This window comes from Barbus barbus (genome assembly GCF_936440315.1).
Source record: "Barbus barbus genome assembly, chromosome: 45".
NCBI lineage: Eukaryota > Metazoa > Chordata > Actinopteri > Cypriniformes > Cyprinidae > Barbus > Barbus barbus.
Window position 1 is genome coordinate 16,597,377 of NC_136723.1, and position 18,911 is coordinate 16,616,287.

Below are 18,911 nucleotides of genomic sequence, written 5' to 3' on the forward strand. Positions count from 1 at the left end.
TTAACAACAATTTAATAACAAATTTATTTAGGCTACAAGCCTATAGGCTATAATAGACATGTATAAAAATTTTTTTTTTTTTAAACATTTTCAATGAGGAGTAGCATAAGCTAATAAGCTATATCCTCACAGAGCGTCAGTTATGCGGTGATGCGCGAAATAATTGCGGAGCAAATTATTTGTAATATTAATTTAATAATAAAAGTAACCTAATAATAATAGCCAGAATGTAAAAGGACTACATTAATTGAAAATGCCATGCTACGCCACTGCCCATAACATGTTTTTGCAACTTTAATTACATTTTAATTTAGGTAATTTATTTATTTAATTTAAATTTAATTATGTAAATTTTGTAAAAATGTTTAAATATATTTTGTATTTTTTGTTTTGACAGTTTATTACCTATTATTATTTATTCAATTTAATTTTATTCAGGGAAATTTAAAACAAAGTGCACATAGCATAATACATCACAACCGTCACGTTTTTGCATCTTTTAATTTAATTAATTTTTTGTTTTGTTTAGACAGCTTATTTTTTTTATTAAGCATTATTATTTATCAAAGTTTAATAGCTGTTTCTATTTGTTTTGTTTTGGAATGATCTGTGCTTATAACATACGTTTTTAATGAAGACATGTCATTAATAACCATTTCATTCATTCTCGATTAGTAATAGATGGCCAAATAGCCAGCATTTTATACATGATCTGCTTGTGGAGTAATATGAAAACTGTATATGACAGAAATTAAATGATACTTGTACATTTTTGTGTTTGCAGTGATCTCAGCATCTCTGCAATGTGATGAAAGGACTAAATTGCCAGAAGAGAGAGGTAACATTCCATTCAGTTTGTTTTGCATAGCATTACAGTCAAAGATATAGGAAAACAGATAACAGCAAAGCAAACATTCGTTCTGTTTTGTCTGACCTCAGCACTTGAAGAGAACAGCACGTCTCCACAAACAGGTGGGTCGTTATTTCTCATGCCAGCCTGCTTTGCTCTGGTAATTTCTTGGTTTTGGAGGTCACTGAAATGACTCACTGATATGATATATCTCAGACAGATGCTTTTATATCTCTTCACATTAACTGTACACTCAGATTCTCACAAGCTGACGTCATTTCATATCTGTTTCCTCAGATGAGTTGGAGTATGAGGCTGCTCATGTGAAAGGTAAATGTGGAGCAAATCAAAATGTGTGTTTAGGGCCATTTACTCACACTCAATCCTGGGAAAGTCTTGTTTAGTTATAATCTGAATCATCTGAACCCTAACAGATGGAGAGACAAAGGCTGTGACAGACACTACAGGTAAAGATAATTACTTTTTTATTATTAAATGTTTTTGCAAAATCTTGTTTTCTGGAAAGATTTAGTACAAAGCATAACAGATAATGCAAATATGTAATAGATAGATAGATAGATAGATAGATAGATAGATAGATAGATAGATAGATAGATAGATAGATAGATAGATAGATATTAAGTAAAGCTCATATTCCATGAAGATATTTTGTAAATTTCCTACTGTAAATATCAAAACATAATATAAAACAAAATATATCAAATTTCTGATCAGTAATATGCATTGCTAAGCACTTAATTTCAACAACTTTAAAGGCGATTTTCTCAATATTTTGAGTTTTTTTGCACCCTCAGAATCCAGATTTTCAAATAGTTGTATCTCAGCCAAATATTGTCCTATCATAACAAACCATACATCAAAGTGTATTTATTCAGCTTTCATATGATGTAGAAATCTCAATTTTGAAATAATTTACACTTCTGACTGGTTTTGTGGTCCAGGGTCACATATTACGGAGGAGGAAGATGATGAAGACTCAGAAGGTAAGAAGTCTCTGTCTCATTTATCTCCCTTTTGTTGCTCAGGATCATTATTGAAAAACATTGATTCATATTTGTGGTCATAAACTGATTTTGAAAAATTGTTTGAGAAGGAAGATGGTGATGGTGAGATGACATATCTGTTACCAATCATAAAGTTAGAGTATAGCATAGAGCAAATGATATGCAGGTAGCATTATAATTGGTCAATTATTATAATTCATAATTATTATTAATTGGTCTATTTTATACTCTCTGAATAACCCTATAGATGGTGGGAGAGAGACGCCAACAGATGCTGCAGGTAAAGACAAAGACTTTTTCAAGAATTCTGTTTTCTAGAAAGATACACATATAAACACAATACATAATGCATTGAAAATAGAGTCTGAAAATTAATTTCTAAATACTTAGATGTCAAGCTATATATTACATGATCTGTTTTATTTTGTGATAATGTTATTTGATGTTTACAATATTTTGTGCAAAATGTAGGACATTTTTTTGGTGATTTTAATAAGTTATCAAATTTCATATTACATATTGTGTCAAAATTATGCCATTGTTATATGATTTTAATTGTTGGAAGGCCATGACATTTTTGGTGAAACAGGCCAAATTTACCATATTATTGGGGGATGCAAACATTTAATGTATTTAAAAACTGTATGTATTTTTGTGGAAACAAAGTGTTCTTGTACTGAGCCACATGTAACCAATTCTCTGCGTCTCTTACGCAATGTTTGCTTTGACATAGGAGCGAACACCGGAAGTGACGCGCCCATAGGTAGGTGTATCTTGGTGTGATTTCATTCATCACCACGAGAGGGCGACAGACCTTCACTCACAATGCAGACTGGCCTTTGAAAACAGATCATGTGGACTGATCGCAGCTTGTTGTGTGATTTTGTTTATTCAGATTCAGACTCTGAGGACGACAGTAAGTAAATTCATTTAAATAGCAGTATAGTGCAAACAAAAACACGAGGACAATGTTTCACAATGTTTGTGTTATTTGATTTCTATGATTATCTCAGACAATATTAATATTATGAGTCTTTATACAGTGGTTGTATTGCTGTAGTATTTCCCTGACTTATGTAAAGTTATGTAACACGTGTCTCTTATTGCACAGCCTCTGAACAGAACACAGGTAAACGCTTCACATTACATTATTCGTATCCATTATTAAAGAGGAAAACAGTGAGTAGTCTAAGATGCGTGGTATGTGGTGTTTCTCTTGAAACTGAATGGCTGACTTTTTTTAACTCTTGCAATTATAATAGCATTTTGATAATTGACCACACATTTTATATAGTCTCCTTGTTTCCAGTCCTTAAGTATTGTGTTTTGTTGTTTTCCAGAACACAGTGAGCAGGTTAAAGAGGATGTGAAAAGTGCTGGTGAGTTGTTAATCCAGCAAATGAAATTAAGAAATGTATAAAAAAAATTGTATAAAACTATATAAAAATAATTTAAAATAAATGTTTTTACAAAATAAATACAAATTATATAATTGTTTTTTTTAATAAATAGAAATTAAATTTTTTAATTTATATTAATGTGACCTTTCTTTCTAGAGGATTTCAGTGATGAAGAATACGGTGTATATTACAATACTTAAGACCACGTGAAGCAGCTGTGTGGAATCCATCTAACATCTTTAAAACCTAAATGCCTTGTTTTATAAAGCATATTGCAAAAATTCTAACCTACTCTATGTACCACCTGTACAAAAAACATGCATGGTGACCGTTCACACAATTTGTGATGGCTGCTGCTTTTTTTTTTCCAAATAAAGATTGTAAACACTGGTGGGTGTCCAGGGTTCATATTAATGCCAGGCTGCAGGTGGGTATAATAATAGATGATTGCATGGCTTCTTAGAGGCAACAGTCTGAGTAGCAGATGTAGGTAGTGTTAGAATATAACTAGGACGGTTATCCAGGCCAGCGCCGTCTACAGTCCTTGGGTGCTCATTTGAGCTTTATTTATATCATCTGCATTGTCCCAGCTTATTTTTGGACCAAAGATGCATCATTGCCTGTCCCCAATTCCCACAACCTGGTGAGGACAAGCTTGTTTTACTGCATATAGAAAATGACTCAAACTCTCAAGAAATGCTTTTTGTAATCGTTGAGGGAAATTGATATTGTTGTTGCTAAATGCATGTCTCCTCTGATACCAACAATATTTTAATGGCCAAAATATAGTGTTTTAAATTTTTAAACCAGAAATGCATTATAAATACAAACATGTATATGATACTGTAGAAATAGATTTTGATTGTACTCTATTGTTAGAATTATATTATAAATATAATTTCTTAATAAGAACAAGAAATTTCTTCCTTTGAAAATCAATAGGCAAACACTGGATACTGGAAAAGACATTTATTCTTTCATCCCCAAAGCCAAGTGGACAACAAAACACTCCACCTTTTTCTCTTTGGTAAAAAATAACCAAAACCAAAAAAACAAAACAAAGAGAAACATCCTTAAGGCAACTACAGCAACTATGTAAGGTCTAAATGTGTTAAGTTACAACCAAATCACAGCAGTGCAGATGGAGCTACTGCTGCCTTCAGTCCAAACCATCATTTAACACCACTGCCCCACACCTAATAAATAGGGCAAGTCATTTTTGTTGCCATAGGGGTTACGATAGCAACCCTTTGTAAAATATATACATATACTTTTTGTATTGGTATACATTCCTCAGAACTACAGAGGCAGGTCTTTGAAGGCTGGAGCAGATGAGTTACACCATCCGTCAAGTTTTACAGGAATGCCAATGGTCTCACATCCAGCACAAACTTCACTCCACTGAGTTTGTTTCACTTTCTGATGTCAAGCGTCCCAGCAAAGCATTACTGTAATACTCTAAAAGGGAAGAGGCTCATCAGGGTTATGTTTCTTGACTAAAAACAAATGATTGCCAAATTCATTTTGGCAGGGGAAGATTTTTAATAATTAACTTATGATCTTTCGGCCGCTGGAGTAACCCTGACCAGTATTACAACTGTAAAATGAGTGTTTGGGTATCCTAGTAACACTTCATCCATATGCAACAACAGCGACCCTTGGCAACTGAGCACAATGGGCCATAATCCACCATATGGAGTTCAATTGTCTACAGCAAACATTTGGGGGACGAACTGCATTTACGGGAGTCGCCAAGAGCATACTAACTACAGCAGAGCGCTTCTGTTCTTTAAGGAAAAGCGTGAATCTTTGCAGTAGCTGCTGAGATGTTAAACTGCATCTCCAAGCACAGGTTGGTCCGTTATAGTTATTCGACGCTGGGCAAAGCAGAGCAAATATTAACAGCTCAATTACAGTGGTGTAAAACACCAAAAAAAATCTGATATTCTGCAAACCATTGAAGAAAAGAGAACTAAAAGAATGATAACAGAACAACTGTTTAGTTTACCAAGAGGCCTGTTTTGTAGTGTAACCTACAAAAGAACTAAAAGACATCTGGAAAAGGACACTGAAATTGTATTAAGGAACATGATGTGAGCAAACTAATTTACTTTGCTAATCAACCCTCATAAGACACTCCTAAAAATGTGGGTATCATAAGGCTCTATTTGAGTTTAGTTAGGCCTGCTTAAGGAAAAATTGGAAAAATTAACATACTGAATGCATAAGGAAAATGCAACTCAATTCCTCTTCCCAGAATTCTTTGCATCAAAACACCGCTTCTCTAAGAAACTAAAATTATGAAAGTAATGAAAAATGCATGTCAAATGAAGGCTAATACTGCATTGTAATTGTTCATTTACCTTAAAAAAAAAATTTAGTTCTGTACATAATTACATAAAAACCAAAAACAAGGTGATTTGACATATGTACAAGAGGGAATTTAAATGGCAACCATTTTAGTTTTGAAGACATTTTCTTCTCTGGCCTATGGCATGTGACCTGGTGCAACGCACACAAATCAATACAGGCTAAAAAATAATGCAGCCAAGAATCACAGGCTCTATCGAAAGGGGCCTTTTTCATCCCCACTCATCACAAGGATGACAGAGGGGGGAAGGTAGAGAGAGACAGAGAAGGTTGAGATATGCCCTCCACCTCTCTCTGGGGATCCTGGTTGCAGGTGGGGGCTCTTCGTGAGCAGAGAAGGAGGCAGAGCGGACTTTCAAGGCCTCACAGAATGACGTAGGTGAACAGGGCCATGATGGCCGCGCTGATAAGGCCAGAAATGGGCACAGTGACAAACCAGGCCATGAAGATGTTTCTGAACAGTCGCCAGTCCACTGCCTTCCTGGAGCGCATCCAACCAACAGCCACCACTGACCCAACCTGAAAGCAAAAAAAAAACATGTTCAAATAGAACATGTGTTCCTGTGGCTCAGTGGTACAGCACTGCGCTAGCAGCGCAAAAGGTCGTGGGTTCAATTCCCAGGGAACACGCATACGGATACAAAAAAAAAAAAAAAAAAAAAAAGTATAGCCTGAATATACATGTATTATACTGTAAGTAGCTATGGATAAAAGCATCAGATAAATGTAAATGTAAATAGCCTACGTGAAGAACTTGATTTGCATTGGTTTGTTTTGCATACAGGCCCATCTTACCTTGCAGTGAGTGGTGGAAACTGGAAGACCAATGTTGGAAGCAACCACAACAGTGACCGCTGAGGCAAGCTCGATGCTGAAACCACTGAAATTAAACAAAACATTGTTTAGGGAAGTCTGCCAGTTGGGAGGTTGTGTTCTGTACAGCAGGTGCTTTCTGATGTGACAACATGACTGTGTTTATACCTAGACGGGGTGATGGGGGTCAGGTCCTTGCCCATGGTTTGGATGACTCTACGGCCCCAGACCCACAAACCGACACAGATGCCCACTCCTCCATACAGCAGCAACCAGATTGGAGTTGATGAATGTGATATAACGGACCCACTCTCATAGACCAGCCACAGGGCAACCAGCGGACCAATTGCGTTACTGAAAGCAAAAGAGAACTAGTTAAATTGCTTCAAGTGCTTAAGACTATAATGCACTCTTAAATCTATTTTGAGCACCATGCAGTTCATTGCATTTGCATTACCTGACATCATTTCCTCCGTGAGCAAAGGAACCAAAACAGGCAGTGAGAATTTGCAGGAACTGGAAAAGCATTGACACTTCAGGTCTGTCAGCATCGGTTCTATCCTCGTCCAAAGAACTACGGCTACTCCCAGCATCATCGTCGGCAACCTCCAAAGCAACCTCACCATCACTGAGACCTTCAGGTGCACCATTCTCCGCCACTGCGTTGCAATAACTCGTGTAGCTGTCCATGCGGATGCGCTTCCTCTCCTGGGTGCAGGCTTTTTCCTTGTCTCCATCTTCGACAGCATGGAATTCAGCTTCTTTGGGCTTGAAGTCTCCGTGCATGCCGATGATGGCCATGGTGTAGGAGGTGTAGCTGTTGTTGCGGCGGATGGGCCGGTCACCACCTTCCCCCATGCAGTCTCCCACTTTTGCCAGATGGAGTTTGTGCAGCAGGTCCTTGTAGAGGCCGGAGTCCTTGTGAACTGTGTGGTACTGAGAGTAACCATTGCTAGGAATGTGAGCGGGCCCGTTGGTGAAATGAACATGGGCAGTCTTCGGAGCTGCTGAAAACAAGAGTCAAGTTACATGATCGATCTTCAACAAAAAAAACAGTAAACGTGTCATGATTGGCATGCAAGGCGCTACAGACTCACCACTGCCCATGTCTGACTCTTTGCAGTCCTTCTGATCTGCGTCATCTGAATCTCCAATGTCAAAGGTGACCCTGCGCTCCTCAGAAAGAGGGGCCGAGGGGGTGATAGAGGGCATGGCACTGGTCTCCTCAGGGACAGGTTTCAGGATGGGACTGTGAGCTTCATGCAGCTCCCTCTTCTCCATCAGAGGACTCTTAGAGGGACTGGAAGACTTCATTTCACCTGTATATCAAATAAGATAGATGGTCAGCTCCAAGCTTGCTAGCAAATTAAAAAAGGTAACACGAGTACATTTAATCTGGACAGATTATGCAGAAAAAATAATTTAATTTATATCATAATACAGGGGCTTTCAATATTTTAGTTGCCACAGACCCCCAAATATGATCATCCTCATATACTGAATGAATACTGAATGAAGATTGTTTCCATGACATTTTTCTAAATGGCTATTTTTTATTCATTACTTAAATTAACAACTAATTTACATAATTTTATCAATTTTAATTCAATTTTATAGTTTTTTTTCCATTAAACTTCTGTTACCGTGAACCAAGGTGAGGCTGTTAAAATACTTTATAAATAAACCCAGTACTATTGCATGCCTTGTGCAAGGATACAGTAAAAGGATAATTTATACAAAGAAAACCCCATATAGAGTTGACAGCATAATTTTTATTGAATCCAGAACATTCCTTTAAAGGGGTCATCAGATGCAAATTTCACTTTATACGTTGTTTGAACATAAGTGTGTATATTCTATAATGATAAAAATCCAACCAGTGTTTTTTTTTTTTGGTTTGTTTTTTTAAAGTCCTCTCTCTCAAATCAGGCTGTTCTGAGATTCCTGTCAGAATGATGTTCTGCGCAGGCCACTCCCACGTTAGGCGATTGACAAGGCCGTTTTACCTTAAACCCACCCCGAGTGAGTTGTCTGCCATTGTGTCGATAAGAATGTCTCAGATTAAGCGATTGAGGTGTTTTGTTGTTGGATATAATAATGAATATAGCAGTCGTCATTTACTCCTGACATCTGAGCCACTGAAGACGTTTAGGATTAACGTTACTTTTGTTTTTGAAGGGAATGCGCCGATCCCTGATCTGCCTAAATGAGTGTTCGCGCAATTCATTCGTGATCCAGTTTCATCTACAGAATAAGTTAGTATAAGGGTTTTTTATTAATCTTTGCAAATCGCCTTTCCTAATAATGTACTAGTTAGCCAGTTTCGCTGCTGAAGTTTACAGTCTACTTGTCACCCCACAGAAGAGAGGGGCAGGATCAGCAGAGCTCATTAGCATTTAAAGCAACATGGTCTAAAAAACTGCTTGCTGAAAACAGCTGATTTTGACAAGGTAAAAAGAGTTTTTTACACTACCATTGAGAAATATTATAGACTTTTCATTAAGATCCTATAGCATCATATCAACTTGTGGAAAATGGGCATCCAATGACCCCTTTAAAGAGTATGATTAAAACTGGAGTACACTGCCAGCATCTTTAATCTGCAGGGTATTATCCCCAATCCCAATGAACACCTGGTACTTGGCCTAAGGCTAATAAATCTTGCATGTCCACAGATTGTTGTCCAGACTTTAATAGGGCCTACAAATTTTAAGTGTGTGTGCATAAAATAATATAAAATAGTTGATGCATTGTTAAATCTTTTAAGTACAATCTAAAAAAAAAAAACATTTGTAATGGGCCTAACACACACCCTTGAGGCACCCCACCCCTTTATCTTTCTTTCAATAATCTATTTGGCAACAGTTATGCTACCCAATTGTGCTCTGGAAATAACACTGTGCAACTGGATAGGACTCATAGTTCTATTGCTAATGATTACATACATTTTATGGTTTACATGGTTAAAATTAACACAGACTAAAGACAGATACTTACATTCAATCTTCTTCTTGAGCCGAGGGCAGACAACAAACCAAACGATGATAGCGATGACCAGGGCCAAGCCGATGGAAATGAGCAGCACTCCCCACCAGGGCAGCTTATCAAAGCCCAGCACTGAAGTCCCATCATTCACAGGTGGAAAGGGGCCAAGAGGGGTGTCGAGGGAGAGGAGGGGAAGAAAGGAAAGGTACTTTTGAGACAACAGGCAGAATGTGCTACCATCAACAAACAGCATTAGGGAATGAACAGGGACATTGTGGACTCCTGGTTGTTAGTAATGGTGTTGGAGTTAAACATTAAGACATAATAAATGGATTTACTTTATCCAAAAGTTGCTTGCACTCGCTTTTAGAGGAAAAGAAATGCATATTCAGAGGATAATACATAGGCCAGCAGCTCCCATTTTTCATTTTCAGTTAAGGCATCTTTACACAGCAAAAGCGGCACAGAAACCAAACCTGAAGCGGCATAAAAACCACGAAAATGTGCATTTACACAGACCGTTTAATGCTGTTCTGAAGCAGCATAAATGCATTTACACAGGAATTAAAATTGTGGGAAACATACCTTTTAAAATAATTTTAAAATTAGTTTTAACAAAAACAAATGCTATGAATTAAATAAATATAAAAAAAGAACAAATAATGTAACAAAATAAATAAAAACACAACATTTTAAAAGGTAACGAGACTAAATTTATATTTCCTGCATGTGCTACAGTGTATCGTGCGCTGGACGGTTTGTCAAAATGTTAGCTTCTGTGGTATTGACTATTTTCTTTTTGTTAAAATTGTTCCAATTGGAAAAAACACTTGAAAGAAATTATGAATTACTGCATCGGGAACATCACCGCATAATTAAAAGAGGCCAAAATTAGTTTCAAAGAGCCAGGAATTCACTCAGGCGCAGACACCACAAACGAAAATTTATACTAGCGTTAGCTTTCCAGGGGAGACTGCAGATGTCGCCAGATCATCGTGTGTGGGTGAAATCTCGTCTTTGAGATGTTTTTTAGGAATGTAACGGTACAAAATTACAGTGATACTAACGGGGTTAAGCATTTTAGGACTAGTCGAGATACTTTTATGTCCTTGGCTAATGAACTTAAACCAGCTTTGGGATGTTCATTTTAACCGGTTAACCGACTGATAAGAATTTTGACCAATTAATAAAATCAGTTAAACGTTTACACAAGTCACTTATTTATTTTTTTCAATAATTTATCAAAATATTTTAAAAGGTTTGCTGCATGGTTAAAATAAGATACGTGTATAAAAAAAAATTTTAGAGAAAAAAAAAGTAGCATTTTATTATTTCATTCAGAAATAGGCTGACGCGAATTACAAACATTATAATAAACACTAAACATAGCCAGGCTATTTTACTTCCCCCTCACTCCACAACAAATCCTTTCAATTAACAGTAGGCTATTCAGAAAAGAACAAGAATTAAAATGTAAGAAGCTATAGCTATATAAAATGACAAATCAAAACGAATTCATTTAGGCTAAAACGAAACTGAAACCAATGTTGGGTCTCTCGTTTGACAATCAAACGTTTCTGTATTCGCGATGTATCTGAATGCCAAAATATTGTTTACCTTTTATGTAGGCCTACTTCACTCACGTTCCAATATTCACGTAAAACAAAATGTTTTGCATAACTGCACGGCAATATGGTGATAATGCTTAACGGCGCAGATTTTACTGCATATTTAAACTGAGCAGTGCGTTTTTTTTCCAGCAGTGTGTTTGACTGATTGTTTTTTTTATTATGATAATGAACAGGCAGCATTGTCAAGGTAGAATGCTTAACTGTGCGCGCGCATGCGGCACTGGTGCAATCACTTGATTTTTTTCCCCCTTCTAACAGTGAAACAACTACTCCTTTTAGTCATGAAGATAATCGGAATTGTAAAAGGTTTGCTTTTATTTGTGTACATTCACAATAAAAACAAATCTTTGTGCTTTAGTAAAATAAGCCTAAGAAATTTCTGCCGTCGATTTCCTTTCGCGCAGTACAAAAATTAACCGTAACTCTGCATAGGCTACTTGTTGCACAGTTTCTCTCGTTTTCTTAAATTATTACTTAAGTGAAAATATATTTCTCGTAAAGACATATTCATTAGTTATATAGCGCCAGACTTTTTTCAGACTTTTGAGCTTAGCCGTAAACTGCTTCTTATCTTTCTGCACACAATGAAGTCGAAGTCTCTCAGCAACAGTACAGTACACATTACTGTCTCTTACGGTTCCGTCAATTTATCAGTTAATTTCTTCCTCTGCTCTTATTAAAAGAAGCTCTTTTACTTCTTTGTTGGACCAGTTGTTTCCCCTATTGGTAGACAATTTTTTTAATTAACGTTAGCTAAACCAAATGGAGCAAGCTTACTGTAGGCTACGTGTTTTTGGTTCGAACTGACAGGCATCCTTTGGGTTGTCATGACAACAACGCTGCTTAGAGCGACACTGTTTCGCGTTTCATCTACACTGAATCAAAATAGCGTTGCGTCACCTTTGATACTAGGGACTGAGGTAGGTTAGACCCGGCGTATTTTAGGTCTGCTTTTATGCGGCATTGCATCTTAAACTGAATTCTGAGCAGACACAGACCCGCTTCAGAGCAGCCTTAAATCAGCTGTGTAAAGATGCCTTTATAAGACTATTGTGAAGAGCATTTAAAAAAAAATTTTTTGACTTGCTCTACTTGTTTAGGAGTCCATATAAATGCAAGCCAAAACAACCACTGCAACCAAGTGACAAATATCTTGGTCACATTCAGAATGCAAGCACAAGGCCTGTCATCTTACGTAACACTTCATGTGAGATGAGAGTATGAACAACAGCAAAATGTTGCAGTGACAAGACAGCGCACAAGGCCGCTGTACCATATGGTCAGCAAGTTCGGGTGCCTTAAAAGCCTACTGCGGCAAGATATCACCCCCACCTCTTTGGGAGGACGTGTGGGGGAAAAAAAAGTGTGACCACTCCTGCAGAAAGGTTATATCTGAGCCAAGACTGCGGTGTTAGCTGCTTTGATGAAGAATGCGTGCTGCATGCTCAAGGAAGAGTGCTGGCTGTTCAAGTCGGCCATTTACAAATTCCCCACAGGGTCCAAAACTACAAACAGACAATAAAATGCGTCAACAGGTTCACAAGACCAAAAAGGGGTGGAATAAAGGTACTGGAAGTATTCAGAGCTTTATTGGAGTAGGGCTGTGAAAAATAAACAGAAAGAGAGGTTGAGAGATAAGGACAGGGAGCAGTGGGGCATAAACTCCCATGCCTTGCCACATGCACGTACTACTGTAGGACACTGCAGGGCATGCTATGCTACTGCGTGCTTTGGTTATGCAACTTTAGTTCAATCTCAGAAGACAAGACACAAGGAGCACCACTCTCTTTGAATAGAGCACTGAGGTATGTGAAGGAGGAACAGCTGAACTTTCCCAATACCCAAATGACTTAGCAGCATCTAAAGGGACAGAACAGGTGTGGCCAGAGGAGGTGAGGGGTGAATGATGGAAATAAAAGAAAGGCCAACGAATAGGGCCCAGTAATCCAGTATGGCAGTCTGGCATGGTTCCTGCTCATGGTATGAAAACTGCAGCCCTGTGCATGCGAGTTAAGCAGGGAATGCATTCATGCTCACATCAACATAGTCTGATAAACACTCCCCCACAAAAGGGGAGCAGCCAGACCACAAACATGCAGCAGGATGAATGAATGGAAGTGGTTTCATTTCCTGCCTCACCTCACAATAAAATGTGTTATCCCATGGCCTTTATTACACAATAACATGAGTTGTTTTTCCAGACACATTCAGCACTATACCTCATCCTGGTGACTGGATGATGGTTTAGGAGTCATTGTGGGCTGGGCACTGGTGTTTATGCCAATTATGCCATTAGTGGTTCTTTCACTGCCTCGTGTCTGTTCCAAAAGTTCCAAGCATTTTTTGATAATTACCTGACATTATGAAATAAACTTTTATGCTGTCACAACATTCTACCTTTGTAGCACCACCAGAATATTGTTTGGTGTCTGTTGAGACATCCAGTTTTTTTTTACCCCTAGCACCCACAAATGAGTCGCACTATAAACAAAACGTTCTTTTTGACACTGTAAACTGTGTTGAGTCCTGCTAAATAAGTCTGGCCAAATATAAAAACATTCGGTTTCAAATCCACAAGTCTGTTATTGCTGTCTTTCGTGTTTGCTTTATATCCCCAGGGAAACCAAAACACCCCACTGTCCGTTTTTCCAAAGGGGGAAGCAGACAGGAAAACGAGCATTGAAGTACTGGGGGCGGGAGGGTGTAGCCAATCATAATGTTCCTTATTCCTAAATTAGGAATATGAGTAATACAAGGCTGGAATACACATGACTTTTAAAAATCAGAAAAGATTTTAAAACTCTAGGGATCAGGCACCTGATGATATATCAAATGGTTACAAAAAAAATGTTGGTATAATACAGTAACTGAGGTTCACGCACTACTATTCTATCAGAAGTCATGAAAGTAACAAACTAATGCAGAAACACATGCCTTGTTGCTAGGAGATGCAGATGTATTCTAAAGTCGGCTCAAAATTCTAAACAAGTTTGATCTCCTCTGACTGCATAGAATCAGTCTGAAGTCTGTGCCCATCATGCACTGTGTGTTTTTCTGGGAAATATGGCAACTATACCTGCCCAAAATCTGCAGACTAGCCTTGACTTCTGGCAACTAGTATAAACTCTTCGAGAAAAAAAATCTGGGTAAAAGTCATGTTGTTTATGGAGAGAAGTTATTTTGAAAACTAGTTGACTAACTAAACAGAAGAGAGGAGAACAAACAAATAATTGTTTGCCTACTAAGGTCTCATGCTGAGGGCTGCTGGTATTAAAAAGAGAAAGAGGTGCGTCATCTGTATTTTGCATGGGGAGAACTTTCCAGACTTTGTAGTTGCTAAATGACAGTACATCTGTGTGCTGACACTGGGGGCGTGGGTGGGTTACAGCACATGATTAACAAAGTGTTGAGAGGCACCATGTTTGGGAAAGGGGGTTATTAGAAAGGGATCCCTGACTTGATGAGCATATTCACACTTCCATTTCACATGCCAAAGCAGTTTAAAAGGATTAAACTTTTTGTACTGTGAGTTGGAATGTTTTGTTACCCTCATACTGCACAAACGGTTAAAACAAAACCAGAAAAACAAGGTGTTCCAAGTACCAGTGCAGACGCACCGCTTCAAGGAAACTCCACCTAGTTATATACTGACTGAAATTTTATAGGGCATGTGTGCCTGCGTTCAGTTCCCTTCAGAAGACAAAGGAGGTCGATCAACAATTCATGGCATGCCACATACCTCTCAACGGCGAGTGCTGGTATTGTCCTGTCCTGAGAGACGCTCTGGATTAACTGAACCTGAGTGAACTGCCTTAAACAGGCTGAGAGTGGGAGGAGTGAAGGGACTATGTCTGGTGATGTGGTTCCTTTAAAGCTAATCCAACATCAGATGACATGACAACGTCGCTAAGTGTGGTCAAAGATCAGGATAAGCTTATGTTAAGATGTTTTGACTATGGCCAACTTTGTTGACCTGAATTGGTGTGGGAAATTGTGAGGATACATGTTCTTGACCTGGTGTGCTGAAACAACTCACAGGACGTGCGTGTCAGCTGATGAATTTGGATGAAGAGAAACCTCATTCTGATTAATTAAGAGTCCTGAAGTGAGACAGGAATGATTAAATGGGCTCTAGAGGACAGCCTTTTAATTTTGAGACTATTAATCTTTAAGATCATTAGAAACTGTGCTCAGTGTGTCAGATGAAAACCACTACACATTATCTGAATTGACTAAGCATTTAACATTAAGTCAAAAGGTTTTGTAGCAATTAAACTTAATCTTACTTTAATATTTAAGACTTTATAACTTAACTTAAAGACTTCCCATAACTAACTTACTTATAGACTGTCCAAATATTAATAATAATAAAAAAAAAATACAATCCCTTAAGCCCTACATGGTGCATTAAGACAGAATATATGCGTGCTGCTATGTGAATGCGTGTATGCTGCACCTTGCTGTGCCTACATAAAGTGCACCCGCCTGGGAGTGCATACGTGTACACACTCCGAGGGTGCATATTGTGTCATACTCTGGCCTGAAGCCTTCATTTAACGGCCCAGGCCAGTTGACTTCTTGAATTGAACTGTGGGTAAGAGAAAACAAAAAGGAGCAAAGGTTGCTCATTTAATATGGTTTCAAATTCAAAAGGCAAAAGTATTTAGAGCTCAACAGTTAACGGCACTCAAAAACATGGCGCTTTCTCTACTGTGGCTGACGGTTCTTTTTGATGGGCATGAATTCTTTATTCCACTGGGGGTTTTTTTCTCTCCTATGATGGAGAAGGAACAAACACTGACTGAGGTCATGAATACAGGCACCACATGTCCGTGTCATGAGTGCTCCACTGAGTTCTCCAGAGCCCACTGGTTAAACATTGCTTTGCCGTAAGCACGGTGTCTGGCAGAGTCTGGGTATCTGCTTTGGGTGTTAATGGGCATGCAAAAGGCAGACATAGAGCAATACTCACTCGGTGCTCCAGTAAACATGATGGAGAACAGGTTGATTCCCATTGTAATAGCGTAGAAGAAAGGCAGGGCCCTCAAACCATTGGGCACTGGATCTTTCTGCAAAGGACAAAGTACAGACTCTTAGCCAACACCCAGCTTTGGCATGACCTTATATAATATTCTTCTACATTCAAAGAAAACCAAGTTTAAAGATAAGATCATTTTATTTACCTTTAGCAGGATGAACATGCGAACAAAGTAGAAAAGAACGGCAGACATGATGCCAGAGAGGAGAGGTGAGAGGAACCAAGAAGCAACTAAGTGAACAAAGAACAATGACACGTTAGGAAACAAACATCTCCAGTTTCTTGACAACAGGAATAATTATACAAGTGCAACTACAAACGGATCGTCCTTGTGAATGCAGTTGACTCACCAATTCTAAGAATCTCCAGCCATTTGACGCCCTGCTGACCTTTGGCGACGAGTGAAAAGCCAATGGTAGCTCCCACAATGCAATGGGTGCCAGAAATAGGAAGCTTCAGAAAAGAAGCAAACAACTGCCAAACAGCAGAGCCTGAAGGGCAGTGAAATGAGAAACTTAGAGAAACCTCAATTTTTCATGTTTAAAAAAAAATTCATTAATATTTGACAAACGAGTAGTAAGCTTCATAAACTACTCACCAAACATAGCGCTGACGGATCCAGCCATCAACACGTGCTCTGTGCCATTGTACATAGTCACGTCGATTATGCCATTGCGGATGGTCTCGCTGACCTTGGCTCCAAGCAGCACAGAGCCCAGTGTCTCAAAGACAGTAGCAAGAATACAGGCCTGCTTAAGGGTAACTACACCTGATCCCACTGCCGTACCAAACGAGTTGGCAACGTCATTAGCACCCACCGAAAAGGCCAGGATAAATGCTATGATAAAGCCTAAGATTAGGAGCCATAGATAATCTGTCAGAGCCACTTGAGTAGCAAGGGTGGTCAAAATTGTTACCGTGGCCAGAGTTGTCGACACCATTGTGCGTAGATGGTTTTCAAGTTATACAGGGAAAAAACTAAAACTTCACAATCTTACAGGGAACTGAACCAAATATATATATAAATAATTTAAGCAGCAGCACACTGGATATTTTAATCCCCAGATAATTGAGGTACTAGCGTTTCTAAATCTGTTTTCTGCCTCAGACCTACCTTCGCCCCTTCGCTAAACCAGCAAATCAAAGCAATCCAGACACCAGAGAATCTGCACTGCTCTGCTCTAAACTGATGTGTAACGTTAAGGGAGAGGGTGGAGTGAGGGCTTATTGCTATCCTCTGAATAGACCAGATCTGTTACAGTTTGTTTTGGCTTGGGCAATTAGGCAGACAGAGAGGACATCCATTGTGCAACAGACACTGTGGGTGAATGGTAGCTCATTCCTGAAAAAAAAGAGAAAGTGGAAAGGTTCCCGTGTTATGTAACAATTTCACTGCAGAGGGGCCAGCATTTGGACAAGTCTATTACACACTAAAACAGTACTATCAGTAAAAACAGTGATGAAAGTCAATCGGTCCACTTTGTTTTACAAGCCCGAGAAGGCAAAGCTTTTATTAATATTTTAAGCTCTGTGACAACAAACAGCAACTACTATTCAAATTGAGCCGTCAGCGCATCAGGGTCATGTGGCTTTCCAGATCATTCCTGCAATGCAGCCTTTATTGGCAAAGAAACGCAGAAAATAAATGATGAAATGCGGTTGACTGTCACTCTAGGGCTGTTTGAGCCAGTTCTCCCCGCTCGCGCTGGACACGCACTTCCTCGCTAAGGTTAGCTTGAGGAAGCGAATTACTCGAAAATAACCATAAAAACGACCGCTTTAAGCAGTTACAATTCGTTGATATTAATGTAAAAATAAAATCTTACACTATTTCAATATAGAAATTTTGTAGGGCTTTTTAGGGCGATTTCCACCTTTTCTGTGCACCGGCTCCGTACTAACGTTAACGTTACGTTACACGTGTCGTCATTCATTCACACCCGCTAACAGCTAATATAACGTTATTAATCAGAATGGTTTTATTAAAATACCAAAATAACCCAAAATGTGTCTTATAAACATATATCAGTGACACGGTGTTGTTAACTAACCGTAAAGAGACCTTGGCATTGTTTTCAGCGAGTCAGCTGACAAAGCCACGAGCTCGCGCTCATTCTAACCGTTCAAATTAGCCAAAGGAAAAACGTGACGAGAAAGTAAGACAAATATCACTCACTGACAACTAGAATAAAGAAAAAAAAATTTTTTTTTACTCACCACTCAAAGAAAACCGTCGATAAATGTCGATTTAGATATCTTTGACAATGTATCCCGCCCAGTCAACTTCCCGTAGACGCTTTCCGCGCGCGCGGGGTAAAACACAGTAAATGCTCTCGCTCTTTCCTAAGCACTAACGTCTGATAAATAAGTAAATTCAAAGCTTAAGGCTACAAACAAGACACTGCTGGTTGTTTTCAGCTCTTGAGTCAATGAAAAATTCGCAATAAACCGCTTTGAACCGGCTCCAGACGATGAGTTCCTGCTTGTCCACGCAAGACATATATCATCCGCCTGAGAGGGCGGGACTGTCTTCGGTCGATAATGACGTCAAGGGCAAACCCCGCCCTCTAACCTTATTTGGCGATGGCAGTAAAAAAACAACTATTTACTTAACCTTAGACTTGTAGACCATTACTACTACTCTGTAACTATATAACCTGAAAATTTCAAATATTCATGTAAGAATTCACACAGCATCTACCCCACAGATGCTTCACTTCAGATGCTATATAAGAATGCTCTTTTTGTAAAAAGTTATTTAGTCATTTTTTTGGAATTTCGTAATTGATTTGGTATTTA

General features: G+C 38.6%; 1 protein-coding gene across 2 annotated transcripts; it reads right to left on the minus strand.

The window, feature by feature from the left end:
• Window positions 1-4,229: 4,229 nt before the first annotated feature.
• Window positions 4,230-18,631, minus strand: LOC306864469 (sodium-dependent phosphate transporter 1-B-like). Of its 2 annotated transcripts, none has more exons than XM_079408495.1 (11): window positions 18,330-18,631; window positions 16,711-17,454; window positions 16,463-16,603; window positions 16,258-16,343; window positions 16,047-16,143; window positions 9,456-9,575; window positions 7,556-7,777; window positions 6,916-7,462; window positions 6,627-6,812; window positions 6,441-6,525; window positions 4,230-6,164 (listed from the first exon to the last, which is right to left on the minus strand). In XM_079408495.1, exons 2-11 carry the CDS (start codon window positions 17,051-17,053, stop codon window positions 6,009-6,011), a joined length of 1,983 nt encoding a protein of 660 aa, XP_079264621.1. In that variant the 5' UTR covers window positions 17,054-17,454; window positions 18,330-18,631; the 3' UTR covers window positions 4,230-6,008. The 2 variants fall into 2 exon arrangements, with proteins under 2 accessions (XP_079264621.1, XP_079264620.1); XM_079408494.1 differs by having other exon boundaries at window positions 6,916-7,465.
• Between the last annotated feature and the right edge of the window lie 280 nt (window positions 18,632-18,911).